At 47.1% G+C, this 22,381-nt stretch overlaps 1 protein-coding gene across 2 annotated transcripts in view; it reads left to right on the top strand.

Moving 5' to 3' along the window:
- ZNF236 (zinc finger protein 236) overlaps positions 1-22,381 on the top strand; it is a 171,076-nt gene that overhangs the window by 122,294 nt on the left and 26,401 nt on the right. For both annotated transcript variants that reach the window (XM_019643364.1, XM_019643366.1), the window contains exons 10-18: positions 2,261-2,533; positions 3,648-3,851; positions 10,158-10,299; positions 10,940-11,200; positions 13,828-14,081; positions 14,894-14,995; positions 15,542-15,693; positions 16,635-16,738; positions 20,684-20,835. In XM_019643364.1, coding sequence (XP_019498909.1) covers positions 2,261-2,533; positions 3,648-3,851; positions 10,158-10,299; positions 10,940-11,200; positions 13,828-14,081; positions 14,894-14,995; positions 15,542-15,693; positions 16,635-16,738; positions 20,684-20,835 — 1,644 coding nt within the window. The remainder of the gene's footprint in view (positions 1-2,260; positions 2,534-3,647; positions 3,852-10,157; positions 10,300-10,939; positions 11,201-13,827; positions 14,082-14,893; positions 14,996-15,541; positions 15,694-16,634; positions 16,739-20,683; positions 20,836-22,381) is intronic.

Below are 22,381 nucleotides of genomic sequence, written 5' to 3'. Positions count from 1 at the left end.
GCCCAGCTCCAGGTTGAGCTGTTGTTCAGCATCTTAGCTGTAGAGGGCAGTGTCACTGGCCCTCACATATGGGATCCGAACCGGGGCCCTCTGGCGTCCCAAGCCAGTTCTTAACCATTGCGCCACTCGGCCAGCCCTAGTACTTTCCTATTAAGTCAAGTGTATTGAGATGTTTTATTTACCTCTTCCTGTTTTTAGACAATTTTTTGAAAGTTTGGATATTGAATTTTAGTAGAAGCCTTTCCATCTGAAAGATGACTATATGTTTTCTTTTTAAATTTGTTTGTATGTTTGAAGAGAACAGCTGTTGCCCAGTACCAGGGAAGGCTGCCGTGGGGAGTGCAGGTCTGGTTTTCCAGATATTTCTCTTTTTCAAAGGACCGGAATCCAGGTTCAGTTTTTCCTTTGTCACACTGCATGGGCCACACAAAACATATGCAGGCTAGATCTGGAGTGGCTTCAGGGCTGCCAGTTTGTAATCTCTGCTTTATCTATTCCCAGAAATAATTGGAACCTGGTGACAATTTTGTATGATGTCATCTTATATAATTAGAAATTTCATTTTTGTTTGGAAAAAAATCTGATTTTCGAGGATGATTTCCTAATTTAGGTTAACAGACGTCATAGTTCCCTTTCTACTTTATGTACCTTACTTTCTGGATTTGGCATGATGAGACCGTTAGGTGATTGTTGCACTTTCCTGAATTTTTACCAATTAATTTTAAGCAATCTTCAGTTTGACTCTCTTAATATACGCAATACCACCATAAAGTAAATGTCTTTCTCTCACTTTTAAAACCACTTCCCTTGTTTCCTACTCTTTTTCCCTTTGTGGTTTGTGTTCCTCTTGTGGTTTCCACTCGGTTTCCAAACCCCTTCCCTATGCTCATTAGCCTTGCAAAGAGCATTCTGTTCAGGGAAATACATTTCCTTTCCCTTAGAGCCGATTTACAAACTGAGAATTCCTCATCTACACTGGAACCAAAGAGAAGGACACAAGATTTTCTTCTTCCTACTGAAACTATGCAGCAGGTTCTCCAATAACGCCATTTCATTATAATGTCCATAAGAAAACAAAATCCACGCCCGGCTGGGGCCACTTTGTGTGTGGAGTGTGTACGTTGTCCCCATGTCTGCGAGGGTTTTCTCCCGCATCCCAAAGATGCGCGAGGAGGTGAGTGGCGTGTCCACATTGTCCCAGTGAGCGTGTGTGTGAGTGGTCCTGCGATGGTGGGGCTGACGGCCAGGGTGGGTCCCGCCTGGCGCCTGAGCTGGAGAAGCGGGTTGGAAATGACCTTACTTGTTTTTGTTCATCTTCCTTGAATGTCTGTATAGCTCACATTCTGTTTCAATGATAATGTTAGAAGTGTTTGGGGTTTGGGGATGCTTTTACGACAGAAAATATGCCGTAAGAACCTAGTTCTTGTTTATATCAATTAGCTTGTGTGAAAATTGGTTTCCTTTTATGTTGCTTTGCTTAAAGTCGCAGGTTCCAGGAACCTAGGAATGACATCCAGTGAGGTCTTACTGGACAGTTAAAGAAAGATATGCTGAATGTGGTCTTTAAAAAATTTTATATTTTAGAAATTTTACTTTATTATATTGCCATAAATTCTACTTGTGATTTTTTTTTTCTGATAGGGATAGTTTTAAATCTGATTCAAAGTTGAATAACAATAGAGTTACAAAAAGATCTTTTATTTTTGATCATGAACTTGGTTGTGTCATATATACTATTCCTTTGTCTTAACTATTTGTAAATTCCCTTTGGTAGCATAAGAACTTACCGCTTCCTAATCATTTGCATTGTATTTTTTTTTTATGAGTGATAGCAGACAAGCTCAAACAATACTCACTGCAACTTCATCCCTTCTCATGTTCTTCGAGTCCGTTTCGAGTCCTTCAGTTGCCGCTGTTTTAGATTCAGCTTCTCAGCGGACTGAATCTGCACGGCCAAGGCGTGATCTGGCACCTGAGCCGGACGCCGCCTGTCCGGTCCGAGCCCGTCGCCTACAGGCTGATGTGTGTTCTCGGGCACTGTGGGCATTGCCTGCAGCTTGGAAACAGGCCCCAGAAATTTCGGTGATTTACGGGGATCCCAGGTCCTTCCGCCACGGCGCAGACTGCGGTGCCGCGGCCGCGCGTCCGCTCGCCCTGTCGGGGGCGCTGTGCCGTCGTCCCGGAAGGACACTCGCCGCCCTTGCGTGCGGCCTCCCCGGCGCCCTGGCGAGCCCGACAGCCCTGGTTTCCTCTTGCGCAGGTTCCATCCGCGAGGAGAACGGCGTCCGCTGGCACGTGTGTCCCTACTGCGCCAAGGAGTTCCGGAAGCCCAGCGACCTGGTGCGTCACATCCGCATCCACACGCACGAGAAGCCCTTCAAGTGCCCGCAGTGCTTCCGGGCCTTCGCCGTCAAGAGCACGCTGACCGCGCACATCAAGACGCACACGGGCGTCAAGGCCTTCAAGTGCCAGCACTGCATGAAGAGCTTCTCCACGTCCGGGAGCCTCAAAGTGCACGTCCGCCTGCACACAGGTGCGTCCGCCTCCCTGCGCGCCCGCCCTGCGCTCTGGGGACCGGGCGGGGGGCCGCCGCGCTGGCGCAGGGGTGCCCAGGATGGGCCTCGTCACCGGCCACATCGCACGGCGCCCCTCCGGGCTGGACGCATAAGCGCAGAGACCCCCTGGGGGCGACAGGTGTAGGTGTAGACGCGTGACCCCTGTGAGAAAGACGGGCCAGCCCGGGCAGGGACCCCGGTGCCGAGCGAGGCAGGGAGGGCGACCTCCACGCCTCCTCCGCCATGCAGCTATTTTACAGTCAGTATTAAGGCACCAAAACCTTCATGTTCGGGCTCCAGTTTTATTTTAACTAATGCGCAGATCACAAAACTCCCTGCTTTAAAATGTACAATTCAGAATGGTGCAACCCACAGCGGTATCTACTTTTCAAACATTCTTATCACCCCTAAAGGAACCCACAGCAGGTTAGCAGTAACTTCCCCTCACCCGTGGCTTCCTGGGCTGAGCTGACTGTGTTGGAAAAAGCTGAAATTAATCCATTTTGTTATATGTCCTTTGGAATCTGCACTTCGATTTACCAATAACATCGTAAAGGAAGGAAATTTCCTTCAGAAAGGAAAGTGGCGGTAGAGGGTTGTCAGGAGGATATTCTCAGTGTCACCACCAGCTGTGGCGTTCTTAATTACCGTCAGTACCAGCTGCTGTGCACCGCGTGTGCCCTAAATGCCGGGCCTGCTCCGCGCTGTGTAAATGTCCCGTGCGCAAGTCACCCAGCAGGAGCCGGCGGCAGTGTGTGATGTGCCAGCTTACAGGCGATGAGCCGAGAGGGCGAGCCTGACTCGCTCCATATTCTTAAGGACTGCCAGTACTTAGAACACCCATGTTTTACTTACTCGTAAAAATAGTCATTTTTTTTTTACTTCAGATGCGCTTATTACATGCCTTACCATATACAACATGAAGTATATGCAAACAAGGAAAAATAATTTATAATAGTTACAAAATTAGAAGCATGAAGTGACAAATTGAATATCCAGGTCGATATTAAAATAGTAGAATTTCATGTTGGCTTTCATTGTTGAGATGTAGTTCCTTGAAACGGTTCTGTGGTGTGCTTTCATCCGTGTTAGGAGTCAGACCTTTTGCTTGTCCTCACTGTGACAAGAAGTTCCGAACCTCGGGCCACAGGAAGACCCACATCGCCTCGCACTTCAAGCACACGGAGTTGAGAAAGATGCGGCACCAGCGCAAGCCCGCCAAGGTTCGTGTCGGCAAGGCCAGCGCGCCCGTCCCCGACATTCCTTTGCAGGAGCCAATCCTCATAACCGACGTAGGTAAGACGCCGTCCCTGTGGTGCTGGCAGAGGGTGCAGGATGCTAAGGGCCCGGGTTAGTTGTAGGCAGGAGTCAGCCAAGCTCCAGTCCAGCATGGTTGGTACCCAGGGGCCGGGCTGCTCCCCTGTCCAAGTTCAGGTCCCAGTTCTTGGTTAAGAGAGAAGTGGTGTGTCCGTGAGGGTCTGTGTGTGTGAGTTCTCACTGAAGGAAAACGTCTGCCTGAAGGGAACCCTCGAGGATGCACAGGCATTTGTTAGGAGAAGCTCACGGGGCACGCTGCCACTCATCTCAGCGTCCCTACCTGGAGCGTGATAGACTCGGGCTGCGTTAATCCTTGGGCTTTCTGGGAGCTGTAATTCTCAGGGTATTTGATGGCTTAGAGCAGAGACAGATCGCCTGTCCATGGCCCGCTGGAACCCTTTGATATCCTTGTCTGGGTTGGGGAGGTCACACTCCCTGGATGTGTGTAATCTTCACCATAGTCTGCAGGCTCTCAGTGCTCTGCGTTACTCATCAAATGCAGTACAATCTGGAAGAGTCAGCATGGATTAAGCATGCATTTCATGGCCCTGGGATTCTCCTTCCTGCTGGAGGCTTGCTCTGAAGTTCCAGTTCTCTCAGGCTGCATGGATCCAGTCAGACACCCACGGGCTCCCTGGCTTGAAGTGTGTAAATCCTTAGTTGAGCGAAAGTGGAGTCCTGATTCCCCAGACTTCCTTCCAGGGTTCAAATGGGACACGTTTTGCTTGCTGGGTTCAGGACGCCTGCATCTTAGGCCAGATTGGAAGCGGACTTCTCTGGTCTAGGCTGAGCAAGACGCACGATGGGAAGATTCATGGAGGTGGCTTCACACTGTAAACTGTGAAATGTTGTGAATATTCATTTTCATGCTTAACTTCATTGTTACATATAGTTGTGTCTGTCACTTCTCTTAGAGTCTAAGCTCCTTGGGGGCTGTGGAGGAAAGATGTGACTGTAATAACCTTGGGGGACAGATTCATACAACATGACAGAGTGGGTTCCAGCGTAGCTTATTTGACTCTATTGGGAGATGAGATGTTCCTGTTCAGTCTGTTTACTGAGAACACAATATGTTTCACACTCAGGCTGTCACTGTGGAAAGTGCAGAATGCGTTGGAAGTACTATACCAAGTACTTTAATCTCTGCGTGTTAAGGAAACACTGTTAGATGGTAGATCATCTGGTCATATATTTTTAAAAACTTTTATTAGAGCTGCATCGGAGCATAAAACAGTTGTCCCGGAACTTTGCTGTATCTGCCGATGTGAAACTGGGTCCTGGAGACACTCATACGTTGCTTCAGGCTGCACAGCCGTGTGCGCTCATGGGAGAGTTGAAAGCTGGGTCTTCTGGGCTCTAGGCCTGGCTCGTGTCCACTGAGGCCCATTCCTTCCTCGGCCAACGCTGCCGCCCTCCCGGCTCAGAGGTCAGGGAGGACGCCGCGCTTTTCCCATCGTTGTGTCTTAATCTCAGGTACCAGGAGGTGTAATGACCTTGCATCACCAGAGTGTAGCTTATTGCACTTTAGGGATTGTGTTTCACTAGATGAGACGTGCTGCCTCTTTGACTTTAAATGTTTTCCTTCTAATTCACGAACTCATCTTGAAATAAAATAATGTACACACTGGAGAAGTGTCGGAGTCAGGGTGATCATAATATCCTGATGTGTAGCTGCCTCTTGGTTCTCACATCATGCATGCATGCGATATGTCTATTTTTCTAAAATCACTGCTTTTCTCTACAGAGGGTTATTTGTGTGTGTGAGTGTGTGTGTGTGTGTGTGTGTGTGTGTGTGTGTGTGTGTGTGTGCACGTGATACCAGTTTGTGTAGCGTCCACATCTGAAATATCTTTTCTTTGAAATGAGCCTGGCTCTGGTTTATTATTTTAGCCCTCAGGCTGGAATGATTGATCTTTCAAGTTTATAGGTACGTTTTAATCGTATTGATATTAGTACATATATCTTGCTTTTCTTTAACACATTTGTCTAACCTAGTATACCAAATTTACTTTATATCTGTTACATATGTATGTTATGTTTGTCATCATTTTGTCATTTTGCAATATTTGCGTTCTCTTACTCTTTGAAGTATATGAAAGCTCCTGTAAGACTAAGTTGTATTTTCCCCAAGCAGCATAACAAGCTAAAGCTTTTTCTTCTGTCATTACAGAAGGAATTTTAGGAAGTTTTAAGGACAGTTTTAGTTTGCTTTTGAAGCTTGCGCATTAACTGAAATTTATTCATGTCTTTCTTTGAGATTAGTATTTTCCTTAAAAAAAGTATTAAAGTGCTGATAGTCTAGGCAGAAGTGACATAATGTAGCCAAGACTTTAGGACTTTTACATATGTCTAACTCACCGTTATTTATTTTCTTCAAAGATTGAGACCTTATAATTAGCCTAACTTTTTAACAGAACTTTGTAAAAGCATTAGAGGTGAAAACAAAGGATCTACAAAACGAGGCCTGTTATTTTACTTCTTTTCATAATTCAAAGTAGGAATCCCCCTCCCCCGCCCCACCGGAAAGGGCGCAGAAGCATCTGGGGTCTCTTTCAGAGCACCTGTGCTAGAGACCAGCCCAGACATTATGATTCCGCGTCTGGGGCAGGGGCTAAGGTAACAGTTGTGTACACTGGTTGTTGGTGGCAGCCTTCTGACAGTGTACGGTTAGCAGCAGTGGAAGTCCCCATCCAGAGGGCATCGGTACACGGGACGTCTTTGCAGACATCCGAAGGGTGGTGGGGACGATGCCATATGTAATGACTTGGAAAGATGTTAAGCGTATATGCGGGTTATAGACTCGTAACTAGGGCAGTGCATACGGTTGGTCCTGCTTGTGCTTGTGTATAGCAAACTCTTTGTTAGAATGCACACCACACTGTTCATTATGGTTTTCCCTGCGAGGCCTCACTGTGCAAGCTCTTCGTATGTGATCTTCTGAATTATTTTAGAAGGGGCCAGAGGACATGCACGTTGCGTAAGAGCGGTTTGGCATGGGGTTGGGGAGCAGACGTGGGTCCTGGGGTGCAGGCAGGATTGGGGAGGAAGCGAGAGTGTGCTGGAGACAGGACGGGCCGGCGCGAAGGCACGGCGCCTCGGCCTCAAAGAACGGGTCTTCCGGGGTGACACTGAGAGAGCTTCAGGGGAGCAGTGTGACCAGACGTTGTCGTGGAAAAGAAATGAACTCGGCAGCCTGTGAAGTTGTTTGTGCTAGAGGATTCGTTTACTATGGACCGTGGCTTCCAGGAGCCACAGAGAAGGAGGTGGGAGGACAACATGGGCGACTGGTGGGGTGTTGGCTGCAGGGGTCGGTGGCTGGAGGGGGACTGCACCATAGAAGAGGGTTCCCAGTGAACAGAGAGCCAGCCTGCAGTCTCGGTAAGATCCTGGTTGGGTTGCTTCAGTGCAGGTGAGAAGTCAGGGGCTGACCACGCCACGGCTGGTTGTCTGTCGCAAGGTGCCAGGTCAGGTGCGGCCTCAGCCTGGAGGCGTCCCCGGCCTGACTGCTCCTGTGTGACCACACAATCAGGCCTGCGCTGCAGAGCACTGGGGACGAAAGCCCCAGAAACCCTAATTTCATTGACTGACTCCCCGCCCGATGAGTTGGTAAGCATTTGAACAGCTAACCCACCCCACTCCCCGAACCCCAGGCATATATTCTTTATAGGTGTGGGAAATGGCAAAAACAATATGTTTTCTTATTTGTGAAGTACCTTATTTTCTCCCCTGTGAGACAGGCTTTTACTTTATCGAAAAATTACCTTGCGAATTTCATTAGTTTTACCTACTTCCATGAATTTATATAACTTAATTGCTTAACATTGTTTCAATTTCCTGTTTTTCCTTCTTGTTGCTTTTTAATGTATATCTTGTCTGATAAAGCAGATAAAACTAATTGCTCACATATTCACAGTTCATTTTAGTTGCGGGAGGAGAATTCAAAAATTTCTTTATTAGTGTATTTCCTAGAAACCAGGCATTCCACTTAGTTCAATAAGAGCAACAAAGCGGCTTATCAGATATTATTTGGCGCTCACGATTTTCATCAGGCGGTGCCTTTATGCTAATAGTTACTGGGTCTGTTTGCATGAAGCTCCAAGTAGCTGTGCTGTGTGGTGCGCTCCCTGCTGCCTTCCGCGGGGAGCGTCTGAATTCTCGTTTCCCACGCCTCGTAGTGACCAGAGGCGTCACTCTCTTCCGTTGCCATTTGGGAGAATATTCACATTAGTTTTCTGTTTTCTTCATAGACCCTAACATGGTTTCCTGAGCCCAGTAGATGCCCAATCAAGGCTGACCGTGAGACTGAGCGAACGACCTTGGTTTGAATTTGTGCATGCTTCCGTTCCCCCCGGATTGTCTAGATACCGAGAACAGAGGCCTTCGTTTATTCGGTTGTATTTACGTGTCCTACTTGGCAGGTGCTATGTGGGCACAGGACTGTGTCCGTGACCATGGGAAGGGTCCCAGTCTCAAGAAGCTGTGGCCAGTGGGGTGTGGGACAGATACCAGCAATGACAGGTGCTGAGCTAGAGATAAGTCACAGCGTGGCGAGGGGAGTGGGGGCTTGTTCGGAGAACAGCGAGCGCACGGGGTATAGAGGGACAGGACAGCGCCATGGACTAGGCGGGTGGCCGAGTGGACAGGTGGAGAGCACGCCAGCCCGCGCTGGAGGGTCCGCCTGGCAGCCGTGTCAGTACGTTCTCGAGAGGAGGCCGCTGGGGGCTTTGACGCGGTGCTGTCAGGATCCCAGCTTTTCCGTCAGATGCGAGAAGGGCGAGTAGAGCAGCCACTGGGTGCCGGCGGGGCCTCGCTGAGTGTCTGCCACGAGCCGTGCGGGGTGGAGAGTGTGAGTCTGGGTCCACAGGTGGCCCTTTTACAGGTTCAGCACATGTGTCGGAGAACGTGGTGTGTGGACTGAATTACGGAAGTTTTTTCTTTTGAGCGGGAGAGAGGAGTTGTGAGGAAAAGCGAGGTGTCGCCGTGATGCCTGAATGGCTTTGGAGCTGCCTGGAGAGAATGTCTTGGGGTGGCATCGACACGGCCGACTTGTCTGGAGAACGTGCGAGGTAGCGGGGGTGGCAGCGCTCAGGGTTTGTGCCGTGTGCATTCTGCACAGGTCACGGAGTGTGCTGGATTCTCTGAAAAATAAACCGCCTTCTGATGCCAGCAGCATGAAGCGCAGGTCGGTCGACTCCAGGCTCACACATGAGCCACGTGACTCAGCACTGAGTGTCCGGGCCTCTCCACTGTGCCATTGTTTCCCTGTTTGAGACGAGTGTAAGAGACATTGGAGAAGTGGACGTCCAGGACTGGTGAACGCCAAGGTTCTGGAACGCCTGCCCTGTGTGACTAGAGAGGGTAGTTCCCTGTGGACAGCCGGGAGAGCTGGTTTAAGGCAAAGAAGGGGACTCTGACCTGGCTCATAGGAAAAGTCAGGGAGACAGTGCCTGTCAGTCATCGTGGCATAAAGTGAGTGGTGCAGCTGAGGCAGGCGAGGGGCTGTGGGCGTAGCCCTGAGTCTTGGCGGACAGCGCACAGTCCTGGAAGGAGGGGGACCAGCCAAGACAGAGGCGACAGTGTGACTTCCCCTTAATGTTCCAGGTGGATACTAAGTGATGCAAAAGGTTCAAATGCACATTTGTCCTGAATTGCACACATCACTCAGTAGCTCCATCAGACATGTTTGTTACATGGTCAACTAACGGAACTCTTTATTAAAATCGAAACTGTGTAAAACCTGAATTATTTAAGTTATTATGTAAGTTACTAATTTGCCTATTTTCACATATCCCTTTAATAAAATTCCTGTGAAAACACTGATTGTTTTTAGAATGCAAGATCATGTTAGAATCATTTCTGTTTTGAGTTTATTGTAGTACCTAGTGTGCAACCTTCATACTGAACAAGTAAGGGTTTTAAAATCCTGATTCGCTTACATTTTGGATAAAGTTGTATAAATGCCATGCCAACAAATGCTCATGTAGAAAGTAGACGTAGAAATCCATTAAAATCGGCTCTAGAATCAAGGGAAGGGACTGGGACAAAGTAGGTATTCTGCATGTTGAGAAAACGTTGATTTTATACCAACTTTATAAGCACTTCCCGAGATGTACTCTTTAACTTGCCAGCTCCTGACACATTAAAGTAGCATTTCGTTACCACGTTGGAATCTATACTTGAACTCCTCAGAATATTCAACTTCTGGGTACAACAGATGCTTTTTGACATTTAACTATTTTAGTAGCACTGACAGTAAATTATTCCTGATTTTCTTTTGGTTTGTAGGTCTTATCCAGCCCATTTCAAGAAACCAGTTTTTTCAAAGTTATTTTAATAATAATTTTGTAAATGAAGCAGATAGACCATACAAGTGTTTATACTGTCATCGTGCATATAAAAAATCTTGCCACCTTAAACAACATATCAGGTAAGGTAACATACATTCAGAAATGGAAATATAGTATAATTACAGTGATTTAGTGATCTGGTGATTTATAGAAATATTAAGGATGATTAGTGTTAGCTTTTGGTATTTAAAATGTCACACTTGACTCCAAAATATTTATTGGTAAGTTATATTTTTATTCTTTAGTGCCTTGACTAAAACATTTTACCCAGAAATGGCCACTCCTGTTATATTTCAGTGTTTGCAATTTCTAGGACATGCCAAAGATGTGTTTGGCTAGTTTCATTAGATGTATGTTCTTTAACAGTTTTTCAGGGTATTTATCAGAGTTGAGGTTAATTCTTGGTGCTGACAGCAGTGAACAAAGAAAGTAGAACCTTGGCCGCGAGAGGCAGTGAGATGTCGTGAGCAGAGTGTAGAGCTCAGAGAAGCCTGGGGTCCCGCTGTCTCGGCGGCGTGCTGGTCCTGTGACCCCAGCCAGGCCACTCGGGCCCCGCCGACTCAGGCGTTCTCCCTGGCAGCACGTGGAGGGCTGCGTCCTGCTGCATAGCTTTAGGAAGCGAGGATGGAGTGAAATGATGTATGCGAGTGCATTCTGAGTTACAAAGATTACTAAAGTGTCAGAAGCTTGCTCATTGATGAAAATGTTTATGTTTTCTAGATCACACACAGGTGAAAAGCCTTTTAAATGTCCTCAGTGTGGAAGAGGCTTTGTCTCTGCAGGAGTGCTCAAAGCACACGTCCGGACGCACACTGGACTAAAATCTTTCAAGTGTCTGCTGTGTAACGGAGCTTTCACCACTGGTGGCAGCTTACGGAGGCATATGGGTATCCATAATGATCTGCGTCCCTACATGTGTCCCTATTGCCAGAAAACATTTAAGACCTCACTAAACTGCAAAAAGCACATGAAAACCCATAGGTAGGTATCGTTCTGATGGTCGCCTTTTAATAACCCTTACAATTCCCACATGGTGGCGGAGAGTGTTTTTAAGAAATAATTGTCTTCGATTCCTATATTGTTACTTCTAGCTTGAGGTATATGGGCTAAAGACACTTCTGTATCTGTTTCTGAGGATCTGTTGAGAACCATAGATATTGTCTATTTTTTATTTTGATTTTTTAATAGAATACGGAAGTGTAGCCTATATTGGCCTTAAATGCTTTGTCAGCTCTCTTTAAAAACTGATAGTCAATAATAGATGGAGCGCTGAGTAGACTATATCTAGTATAATTAGGTAGCGAAGAGTTCAAAAAAGAAAATCTTAGTCACCCTGGGATTTCTGGGCATGTCATTAGTGTATCTGGATGGTAATTACTCTGTGTTGCTGCCTTTAAAGAACATGTGTGTTAGCACCCACAGAAATCCACCATCAAAGCTAACGTACAGTTTTACATGGTTAATGTGTTCTCTCATGTCTGCAGGGAGGGGATGCTCAGAGCCCCTGCAGACAGACATCTCTGACTCAGAGGGCATTTCTGTGAAGCCACAGAGTTCCATGTTGTAACAGAAAGCCTAGATGAGGGGACCCCTCCCGGGAGACTTTGAAAATGAGAGTCTCTGGGCCTACCTTAAAAGATGATTACGCCTTCTGCCTCTGAACATTTACGTTGCAACAGTGTTTTAACCCAGACGTCTCTGCCTGGACATCCCCTACAACACCAAACCCTAGATGTTGGAAGAAGTTAACAGTGAGAAGTAGTTGTCTTGGTACGACCCACTGGATGCCCATGCACACGGGACAGGGTTGACTTTCCTGACTGGCACAGTTGATTACTTAGCCGAGAAGTCTAATGCTTCTTGAAACCATTTAGGGAGTAGGATATTGGTGGTGTCAGCAGAGGGGACTCCTGACAGTTACATCCAGTTCTGCGTTGCTGCATTTTTGAGGTGATCTCATGCTTCACGTGCATGCAGGAACGGGGACTCGCTGGGTGCATAGAGGCTCTGGCGAGCAGCTGGGGCAGGGAGCCTGAGGGTGCCCTGTGCGGGGTGGAGCCGGGCGCCGTCTTGCTTGGCAGCATGGTAAAGCTGCTCTGCCCAGCAGCCTTTACAGCAGTTTTGTGGGGGACTGGGACGTCCAGGTGTAACCCTTTCTAGGGACTGCATGGCCACTGCTATAATCTCCGGGAAGTAGGCCAGCTGCTCTTAGCTGGGTCACCTCTATTAGGTGCAGTGTCACATCGGCCACCGCTTGTCGTGGGTCGTGCTCAGGCACAGGTGCCTGTTAGTTTAGGAGATGAACGTATAGCTTCGAGGTGACAATACAGACTGGTAGGTCTGTCATACTGCAGCACTGGGTGTTTCTCTCACAGGTTGTGTGTACTGTGAACCTGCCTGCGGGCACACAGTGGGTTCAGGTATTCATCCCTTTGTTCGAAGTGTTGGGAGTTTCTAAAATACCATAACACTTATATTGAAAACAGGTATTAAAGGTTACTGTAGTGAAAGGCATTGAAAAAACACCCCAGCAAACGCAGAAAACGAGCCCCACATTATCCTGCAAGACGCCTTTGTCCCCCATCGAGGAGCAGCGGAGAAGACGCGTGAGCTCCAGGCGTCACTGCACAGGCGCCGTGACGGTGACCTGTGACAGCGCCTCTTCTCATTCCTGCTAATTTTTATTACATTTTTGTTCCCTCTTCCTCACTGAAACTTCATGAGGATGGACCATTTTTCATACCAGAAAATGAAAAGATTTTGTTTGGAGCTAAGAATGCAGTTCCGAGTTGGCAGATTGATAAAATTCTGGAGTCAGACATGTGGTGAACCTGTGTGGGTCTGCCTGTGATGTCTTGTGGGGCCGGTCACTCATGCCTCAGACACTGTGCAGCCTGGTAGTCAGATGACTGAGCTGTTTTTTTAAGTTCTTTGATTTATTCATTGAATTCATTGTTAGTTTTTCTCTGTAAAAGAGAAATTGTGGACCTTGATGAAAACGTATGGGACAGACTCTATAGTAAAAGCAACATTAACGTGAATGATGATCTTGCAGAAAATCAGAGAGGCCGTCCGCCTGCTGGTCTGCGTCCTGTAACACAGCGGACAGTCGGTCACATGTGGTGCCTGCACCCCCAGGCTGAGAGACAGCAGGTCAGGGGATTTGTTCCCCTGTCTGGACAGCAAGTCCATTTTTGATACTGAAATCAGCCTCTCCAGGCACCTCCTTGTTTCATGCAGCTCCTTTTCTGAAACTCACTCACTGCAGAATTGGAGCGGGGGCAGTTGTACTTTGAAGCAGGTGGCATCTTTTAAATTTCTTTAACTTAGACATTCTGGTGTGTGTTTTCCTTCGTCCCCCATTTGCTGCCTTCATGTTTCTGTCATCTGAGAGCACGAAAGCAACCCAGTGTCCCTTCAGAAATGTTAACAGATCTAATGTGACTTCAAAATGGGGACATTGAAGATAAAAATGTGGCATAACAATGTATTATTATTTAATAGTAAGAGTGTTAATCATGAATGAATTGCAGCTTGCACAGCAGCATTCTGTGCTGGTAATTGTCCACGGAACCTAACTTGAGGAATTTCCGGTGGTTGTTTTGAAGATACGAGCTTGCGCAGCAGCTCCAGCAGCATCCGCAGGCCGCCTCAATGGATGACAGCACCGGGGGCCAGCAGGGCGTGTCCGTGTCCACGCAGGTGCCCGTGGACATGGGCAGCCCGGAGCTGCAGCAGACGGCTGACACCGTGACGGCAAACCCTGCATCCATGCTGGACCTGGAGCCGCAGCACGTCGTGGGGACAGAAGACCCCGGGCTCAGTCAGCAGTTGACAGACCCACCTCTGGAAGCAGACGAAGGTATGTGTGTCAGGAGTTTTAACTTCTAGAACTCTCCATACAGTGTCCCGGCCCTTCGTACTCACTGCAGTCCCTACTGGTGTCCCCGCCTCTGACTGTCACACTGTGTGCTCTGCATGTGTCGAGAGAGAGCGTGCGATATGCATATGGAATTAGAAAAACAGGACCTGTTCCTCGACCTGCTTTTGCCCTGCCTGCGTTTCGAATGCCCGTCACTTCCCGTGTGTGCACCCGTGAGTCCGTTCCACTCTGTCCCAGCCACTCAGGCCTGCAGACTCAGTCACCGGCCTGCAGCGAGTGGAGGGCCCTATCCAGCACACTGCTTCCTTCGTCCATAGAGTTGCTACCAAAAAAAAGCAGCATGACTGTGGACAGCGAGCTTAGTGATGCCGCTGACCTGCGTCGCTCGGGCTGCTTCTCGGCCAGGCGCGCTAGCAGCTCGCCGCCTCTGCGCTGCGCTGTGGCTGCCCCCAGCGCGTTGGGTCAGGAGCAGGACTTTGTGGTTTTGATCCTCTCTTACGTAGAACAGTGCACATCTAAGAGATTTTAAATACTTGCTGAATGTAACTGCATTTAGCATATTGCTTTTTAAAAGAACGTCTACGTTTTTGGATAAACTGAAGTGATATTCTGCAAGTACAAAGGTAAAGCCTTAACCATATGTCATATATATAAAAGGTGCCTGCCACCGTCCTTTCAAAATACGGAGGCTGATAGTTGACAACTCGCTGAAGTACCCTTTGAACAGGGTGGTAGATCGGAAATAACCCTCCATTTATGAGTCTCCCCTCTCTCTGCATTCTTGTCTTCAGATAGGTTTGTGGCTGCACAGCATGCTCTCCCGGGGCACATGGACCAGTTTGACGAGCAGGCCCCCCCACAGCAGTCCTTCGAACCGGCTGGCTTGTCTCAGGGTCAGTGGGGGTCCCAGGCAGGGCTGTTGTGAGCTGTACTTGAGATGTTTCTTTTAGGCGCTTCTGACATTTATGGTTTCGAATAACTTTGCATGGAGAAAGAGACAGAGAGAGAACGAGAGAGAGAGAGAACGAGAGAGAGAGAGAGAGAGAGAGAGAGAGAGAGAGAGAGAGAGAGAGAGAGAGGGAGAGAGAGAGAGAGCGAGAGCTCTATTTTGTGGACTCACATTTTTCGGAAGGCCACCTTCAAAACCATTCTAAGTATAGTTTCTAGCCAAGAAAGGGGATAGAATAGAAATTGGGACTTAGGGGTAACTGGGTGTTTATGGCTGGTCTGTAAGTCCACAAAGCAAGGATGTGTGCTGAGCACAGCTGTCTCCTGTTGGCAGAAACTTTTAGAGCCTGCTGATAAGAACCAATCCTGATTCTAACTCAGAAAGTAGAAGTGCTCTTTTAAACATCTTTTCTTATAAAACCAACTTTTTTCTTTTACTTTTTTTGTGTGTCTTTAATATTTTTTTGTGGAACTCACATTCTCTGTTTTAGGTTTTACGGTGACAGATACATACAATCAGCAGACCCAGTTTCCACCTGTCCAACAGTTACAAGACTCGAGCACACTGGAGTCGCAAGCCCTGTCCACGAGCTTCCAGCAGCAGAACCTGCTGCAGGTGCCTGGCTCCGACCCCATCACCGTCGTGAGTACTCACACAGGGGCCCTTGTCCTCACTCAGGAGGCTCTTGCGTCCTTCACTGTAAGCACTGAGAACTTGCCTGCTTAAGAAGCCTTGGTAACTTCTTACAACTTTGAGATTATTGCAGCCCCTGTGAAAACTGAAATGTTTAGCATATAGTGCTTTCTTTTTCCCTAAAAACATTTCAATTTTACTTAAGGATTTCATTACCATCATGTGGCTTTACTTTTTGGTTAAACATCAGGAAGTTCAATAGAGTGTTGTGTAATAACTTAGGAAGGATATTATGTTGCTTTAGTCACAAAACCAAACATTTTTATGTGTGCAATCTTAAATGTGTTAGGATGAAACTATAATGAATGCTGACATATTAAGAATGAATGTTTAAATACATAATTTAAAAATTTGATCTCTGTCAACTTAAAGACAAGTTTTGATTTTAGTTTTTCCATTTTTGGAAAATTTTCAATAGTTACGACAATGATTGGCCAATCAGTTGTTCTCTCGCTTTAAAAGCCACTGTTGGTGGCTGGTGGGCCTGCTCCCTGGAGGCTGCTGCCTGGGGTGAAGAGCATGCTCCCCTCCCCGCCTGGGGGTTTTGCAACACGCGAGCAGGCTTAGTATTCGCAGAAAGTAGGATGTTTACTCACTCTCAGTAAGAGACGAGCACATTTTATTTATTAAGATAAAGAATATGGAAAGATCAGTTTCATGCTTGATTAAACTTTGTGTTCAAGTAAGTTAATAGGAAATAAAATAAATATTATTTAATAAATCACTGTAAGTGATTTTTATTATTCATCTGGCCCAGTAGATTGCAGTCAACTACCCGAGGAGTCTCCCTTTTAAATCCGTATTTGTAAATGTTATTATCTTTGGTTGTTAGTTCTGTATTTATTCATAGATAGTCAAGTAGTCTGCTTTATACTTCTGTTAAATTTCAGACAACTCCTTTGATTCAAGAGTCATCCCAAGAGGAGTTGGACCTGCAGGCGCCACGTCCCCAGTTCCTGGAGGACAGCGAGGACCAGAGCCGGCGCTCTTACAGGTAGACAGACAGCTGCTCACACAGCTTGACGGGCACCGGCTCCCGGGACCGAGCTGGGCCTCTGCCGGGACGGGGCTTTGCAGTGCGGTGCTCCCACAGCTCATAAATAGGTTGCACTGTCATCCCCCCCTCATAAATGAAAGATCTGGTACACAAGAAAGTAACTTGCTAAACGTCTACAGCTGACAAGTGACAGGGCCGAGACGTGGGTGCCGCGGCTTCCTGTCACCAGTAGAAGCCATCGTTATGGTTTCAGAAATAACTTCAGTTTACGTTGTGCCTTTTGTCCAAGGCTCTTCTGTGCTTTATATGTGACAACCCAGGTACAACGTGAGTTCAGAGTTTTTAAAATTCACTCGTCGGCTCATTCTCCATCCGTCCAGCAGTGTGTGTGCTGAGTGCCCTCAGGGGACCATGTCCTGCTCTGCACGCTGGGAACACTGGTAGGAAGAACACACGGGGCTCCTATCACAGCTCCTTCTGGGACATGGGCATTTATGGCGAAGACAGTATGTGTGTTTTTATCCAGCTACGTATGAGTACGTGTGTCATAACAAAGTGACTATTGTCTTTATAGAGACAGTCTGGGGTTTATAACATTTTAATAATTTTATTACTTAAAATACTATTGAAACTTTAATAATTTTTCCAGAGCCACTTAACCAAAAAAAAAAACCAACAAACCTCCTTACTTTATAGTTACTCTTAAAAAATACATGAACTATATAACCTCAAATGAGTGGTCTTAATTAAAATTTTTAAAAATGGGTAAGTTTTGCCAGTGTGAAACACATGATTCTTCAGAGGCCAAATAACTCCTTTGTTTTATTTTCAGGGGATTTGTTTTTCAAACGAGACCTCCACTACCTTGAACCAGTGTTCTTATATGTTAGGTTCTTGACCTTCAGAAGTGTGTTATCCTGAGGGCTTCATGGATTTGCAAATTCCAACCTGTACTAGAGAAGAGGTCCTTAATTGGCAGGGAGAAGGGTCTGTGGACTCTGAGGGGACACATAGATGGGCTTCAGGATTTCTGGGGCTCTCCTAACATTTTATTCACACTTCCGTTAGGTGAATGAGTATTTGTTCGCTAGTGTTTAATTTGGGATTTGCATTGGCCGTTGAAGTGAGGTTAATGTCTCCTCGTGAGCCGTTTGTGACACTTCCTGGGCGTCGGGCTCCTAGCCTTGCACCATTCATTCATTCAACTCTCACTGAGAACGTGTTATGTGCTGAGCGCTGGGGCAAAACAAGAAAAACCCTCAGTCCTCACGGTGTTCACAGTCTAGCGGGAAAAGATGGTAAGCAAAATAAACTAGCGGTTGCACGTGGGTCAGCGTTGCTGCGGACCGTATGTTAGCCCGCTGGAAAGGCAGCTGCTGCCTGATTGCAAATTCTGCATCGTTTAGAGGGTAGAACCTACAGGAGTTACTACAGGTGAAGCCGTGAGAGAAAGAGAAGAGTTAGGGACGGCTGATAGGACAAGCCAGCAGGATGGAATTGCCGTCCCTGGAAACGGGAAGACAGCCTCAGGGGGGCCTGTGTTGGTGTCAGTATCGAGAGCTGGCGTCGCGCCGTGAGGGTCCGTACTTGAGCGGACGGGCAGTTAGGTTCCCCACAGTGCTGCCAGTGCCATTTAGGGGTTCAGGGCAGAGGCCAGGCTGGGAGGACACGCCCAGAGGTTGTCAGTAAATAGCCCCCTGTTTAAAGGCCCGGGACGTGTCTGTACATGAGCGAAGGGGCTCAGATCACACCTTGGGCGCTCCCCTCAGCGCTGAGCGAGGGGGCGGACGAGCCCTGAGAGACACCGTGCGCCCTGTGCTTCTGTGAGGAGAGGGCCTGGAGCTTCCACCGGCTTCGCTCGGAGCTCGGGCTCCTCCCCCAAGACGGTCAAAACACGGCGCCTGTAATCTTACTGCACACGTGCTTTCATTATGACTTTTTGTCCCATAAGTATGACAAAAGTGGGGACTAGCCAGCTTCCCTGGAGATGTGACTCCCAGGCAAACGCACTGCAGAAGCCCACTGGGGCTCGACAGCGTACCTCATCTCTTGAGGAGCACACCTCCTGGCATGGAGGTTCTCTGTAGCGAGTTTGCCCTTAGCGTTAGCTCCTATAATTTGGGTTGTTGAACGCATTGGAAGAATAACTGGCCAGCACAGCAGGCAGGCGTAGCCCCTGAGGAGAGAGAAAGTGGCATTGCACAGGCGGGGAGGGGGGGGTCCCATCTCGGCGTGGCTGGAGCGTGGTTCCCCCATGGTGGGAGAGCTTGGCAGGGGCCCGGCCGTGAGTCTGCAAGGTCTGCTCTCAGACTGCTCCCCAACGGTGGCTGTTTTCCCACAGTGCTGCCAGTGCCATTTTAATTGATAGATGTGACGATTTGAAACAGTTTGCTTTCCTAATTAGAGAACCTTTCTCAGCAAATATCAGATGGTTTGGTGGAACTTAGTTCTGCAAATAGATTATTTTCTTCTGCTGCCATGTGGATAGAGTCAGTCCCATTTCATCTGCAGAATTATCTGTCTAAAACCCAGCTGGCGATGCTGCTTGCTTGCTTTTCCATGTTTACTAGATGACCCACTAAGGCACAGCTGCATGTCCGAGGGGAAGTCCAACCGCATTTGCCTTCCATCGCCTCCAGCGTAGTGTGGGCACTAGAGCAGTCAGCCCATCTCTGCCCGTACCTGGTGTCGGAGATTATGGTTCAGAACTTCACTCACTTCCTACCACAGATTGAAACTTGGAAATGGAAAAATCAGGGAGCTGGAATGGAATAAGCTTTCTACATCTTTCTTGTTTTTTTTTTTTTTGGCTTTTTAATAATACGTGAATAAGAATTTTGAAATTTATAACTATTTTTTTCCTTAAAATAATTTTAATGGATTCTATAACAACTGAGGGAAAAATACTACTGCATAATTATAGATTCAGAATAGCTCCAGTAAAACCTGTTTTCTGTTTTTTAAAGTATTTTATAAATCAGGAGGACATATGAATTGGCATCTCTAAGTGTCTAGACTCAGAAGTGACTCTGACCCGGAAGCAAAGGACGCATTCACAGTGTCTTACTGACTTAGTACATTTTCTTCTTAAGTTTAAAGAAGAGTTCCTACTGAATCAAATATTACGCCTGCTGGGGAATAACTGTAGGATTTACTTGTTTAGAAATAATAAACTGTGTTTAACACTACAAATACTCTGAGCAGAATTTGCTGTAACCGATTATTATTGCTAATACAAGTTGTGATAAAAAAATACGGTGAATGTTTAAATTAAAAAATTTTACTACAGTAAAAGGCACATTGCCATTAATCCCCTCAAAATATTCCCCCTCGCTATGAACACACTTATGCCATCATTCTTGCCACTTTCTGAAGCAGTTTTGGAAGTCCTCTTTCGTGAGTGTCTTTATTTGTGCTGTCGTGGCTGCCTCGATGTCCTGAATCATTTTGACTTTGGGAAGAGCCAGAGGTCGCACGGTGCCAGATCCGGTGAACAAGGTGGATGAGGACCCACCGTCATGTTTTTATTTGACAGAAATTGCCGTATACCAGAAGCGATGTGTGACACACAGCATTGTCATGATGGAGGATGATTTACAGCACACTTTAAAACACACCTTCTCTCAACCGTAGCTCACACCCGACTGACTGCACCCAACAAGCTGGAACTTGTCACACACTGTTACTGAGGTTTGATGCGCCGCTTCCCATATTGAAGATCCTGCTTTTCCATTGGATGGCGCTCATCAGCAGCATTCACCATATATTTTGATCACACCTCGTATTTTATACTCTTTTAAATGTTGGCAAGCACATGCAGCTCCTAGAACAGTGATTGTTCCTGACCGTGGGCGGGGCTGCTTGCTTCTTGTCATTCCCAGATGTCACATCTATAGTTGTGCTGTGAATTCACGTGGTCTGTGTTCTCCCGTGTTTTTCCAGGTGTGACTATTGCAACAAGGGCTTTAAGAAGTCCAGCCACCTGAAGCAGCACGTGCGGTCGCACACGGGGGAGAAGCCCTACAAGTGCAAGCTCTGCGGGCGCGGCTTCGTCTCCTCTGGGGTCCTCAAGTCCCACGAGAAGACGCACACAGGTCAGTATCCGCCTTGCACTGGAGATTGTGTGGTCAGTTCTAGGACACTCTCACGCCTGAAGGACACTGTGCCCGTCAGTGGTCACCCCGATTTCCTCTTTGCGCCCCGGCCCCAGGCGACCACTGACCTCCTTCCTGTCTCTGTGGGCGTGCCTGTTCTGGACACTTCACATAAATGGGATCACAACATGTGGCCCTTGTCACTGGCTTCTTGCACTCGGCCCCGTTCAGGGCTCATCCACGCACTCGCCTGGATCAGAGCTTCATTCGTTTTACAGCCCAGCGGTCCCCCTGCAGGGGCGGGCCACGCTTTATTATCTATCCATCAGTTTCTGGGCATTCGAGTCGTTCCCATTTTTCGGCTCTTGTAGTCCTGCTGTGAACATCTGCACACAAGCCTTTGTGGACGTGTCTTCATTTCTCTACTAGGAGTGCGATGGCTGGGTCCTGTGGTAACTCTGTTTAAACCTTCGAGTTGACCAAGCTGTTTTCCACGCGGCTGCACCGTTTCCCTTGTCCCCCAGCCATGTAAGAGGGCCCCATAAGCGACAGCGCTTACTCCTGTCGCTTTTGTTACGACCGTCCCTATGAGTGTGAAGTGGATCTAACTGTGGATTTAAGTTGCTTCTCTAACGATAAATGCTGTTGAGCATCGTTTCAGAGCTTACTGAGAAATTCTGTTCTAATCCTGTGCTGTTTACAGTTAGATTATTTATATTCTCATTATTCAGTTGTAAGAGTTTTTAAGTATATTTATGAGATACCGTATTTCCCCATGTGTAAGACACACCCTTTTACGAAAAATTTGGGGTCTAAAAGCTGGGTGCGTCTTATACAGTGGTTGGAGGTTTTTTTACTTGCATTTCCCCTAAGTAATGAGGAGTTCTATGAATTTTATGATGCATAAAACTTGAATTCAATAACTTTATGTAATGCATTTTTTTTGAAATTTCGGGCCCCAATATTAAAGTGCGTCTTATACCTGGGAGTGTCTTATACATGGGGAAATATGGTATATAATTTGCAATTAAATATATTTTAAATGTACCACTTTTATGTGTTTAATACATTTAATATATTTACTTAACGCTATATTAATATACCTGTTTCATATCGATCTGTGTTCTGTATAAGGCTTTATTTGCACACCAAGGTGTACTGCTTAAGAACACAAACAGAACTAGGAGAGGCTTTGTGGACTAGCGCATGAGGTGACGGTGGGGCAGCGGTGTTGGCGGTGAGAGAGGTTATATGCTTCGAAGGCCCCGCCAAGGAGGCAGTGTAACCGTAGCAGAGAGAATCCATGTTCAACTTTTCCAGGGAGCAGTGGCTTGATCAGCTTTTCCTTTAGAAAGTCAAGGTGGCCACTCTGTGAAGAAAGACAGAGGCTGGAAGAAGACACCCTCTTAGCTTGCCTGTGTGTCATCAGCCCAGTGGAGACCTCGAGGGTCTTTGCGTCAGAAAATAAAGCTGCTTGGGGGCATTGCAGGCTATTCCTTAGGGCCTCATCTGTCATTCGCTATGGGAATGTGAAAAAACATGGTTT

This window comes from Hipposideros armiger, unplaced genomic scaffold (genome assembly GCF_001890085.2).
Source record: "Hipposideros armiger isolate ML-2016 unplaced genomic scaffold, ASM189008v1 scaffold_77, whole genome shotgun sequence".
Lineage (NCBI taxonomy): Eukaryota > Metazoa > Chordata > Mammalia > Chiroptera > Hipposideridae > Hipposideros > Hipposideros armiger.
Note: the sequence above shows the minus strand (reverse complement) of the source record. Positions and strands in the feature narration are given on the sequence as shown.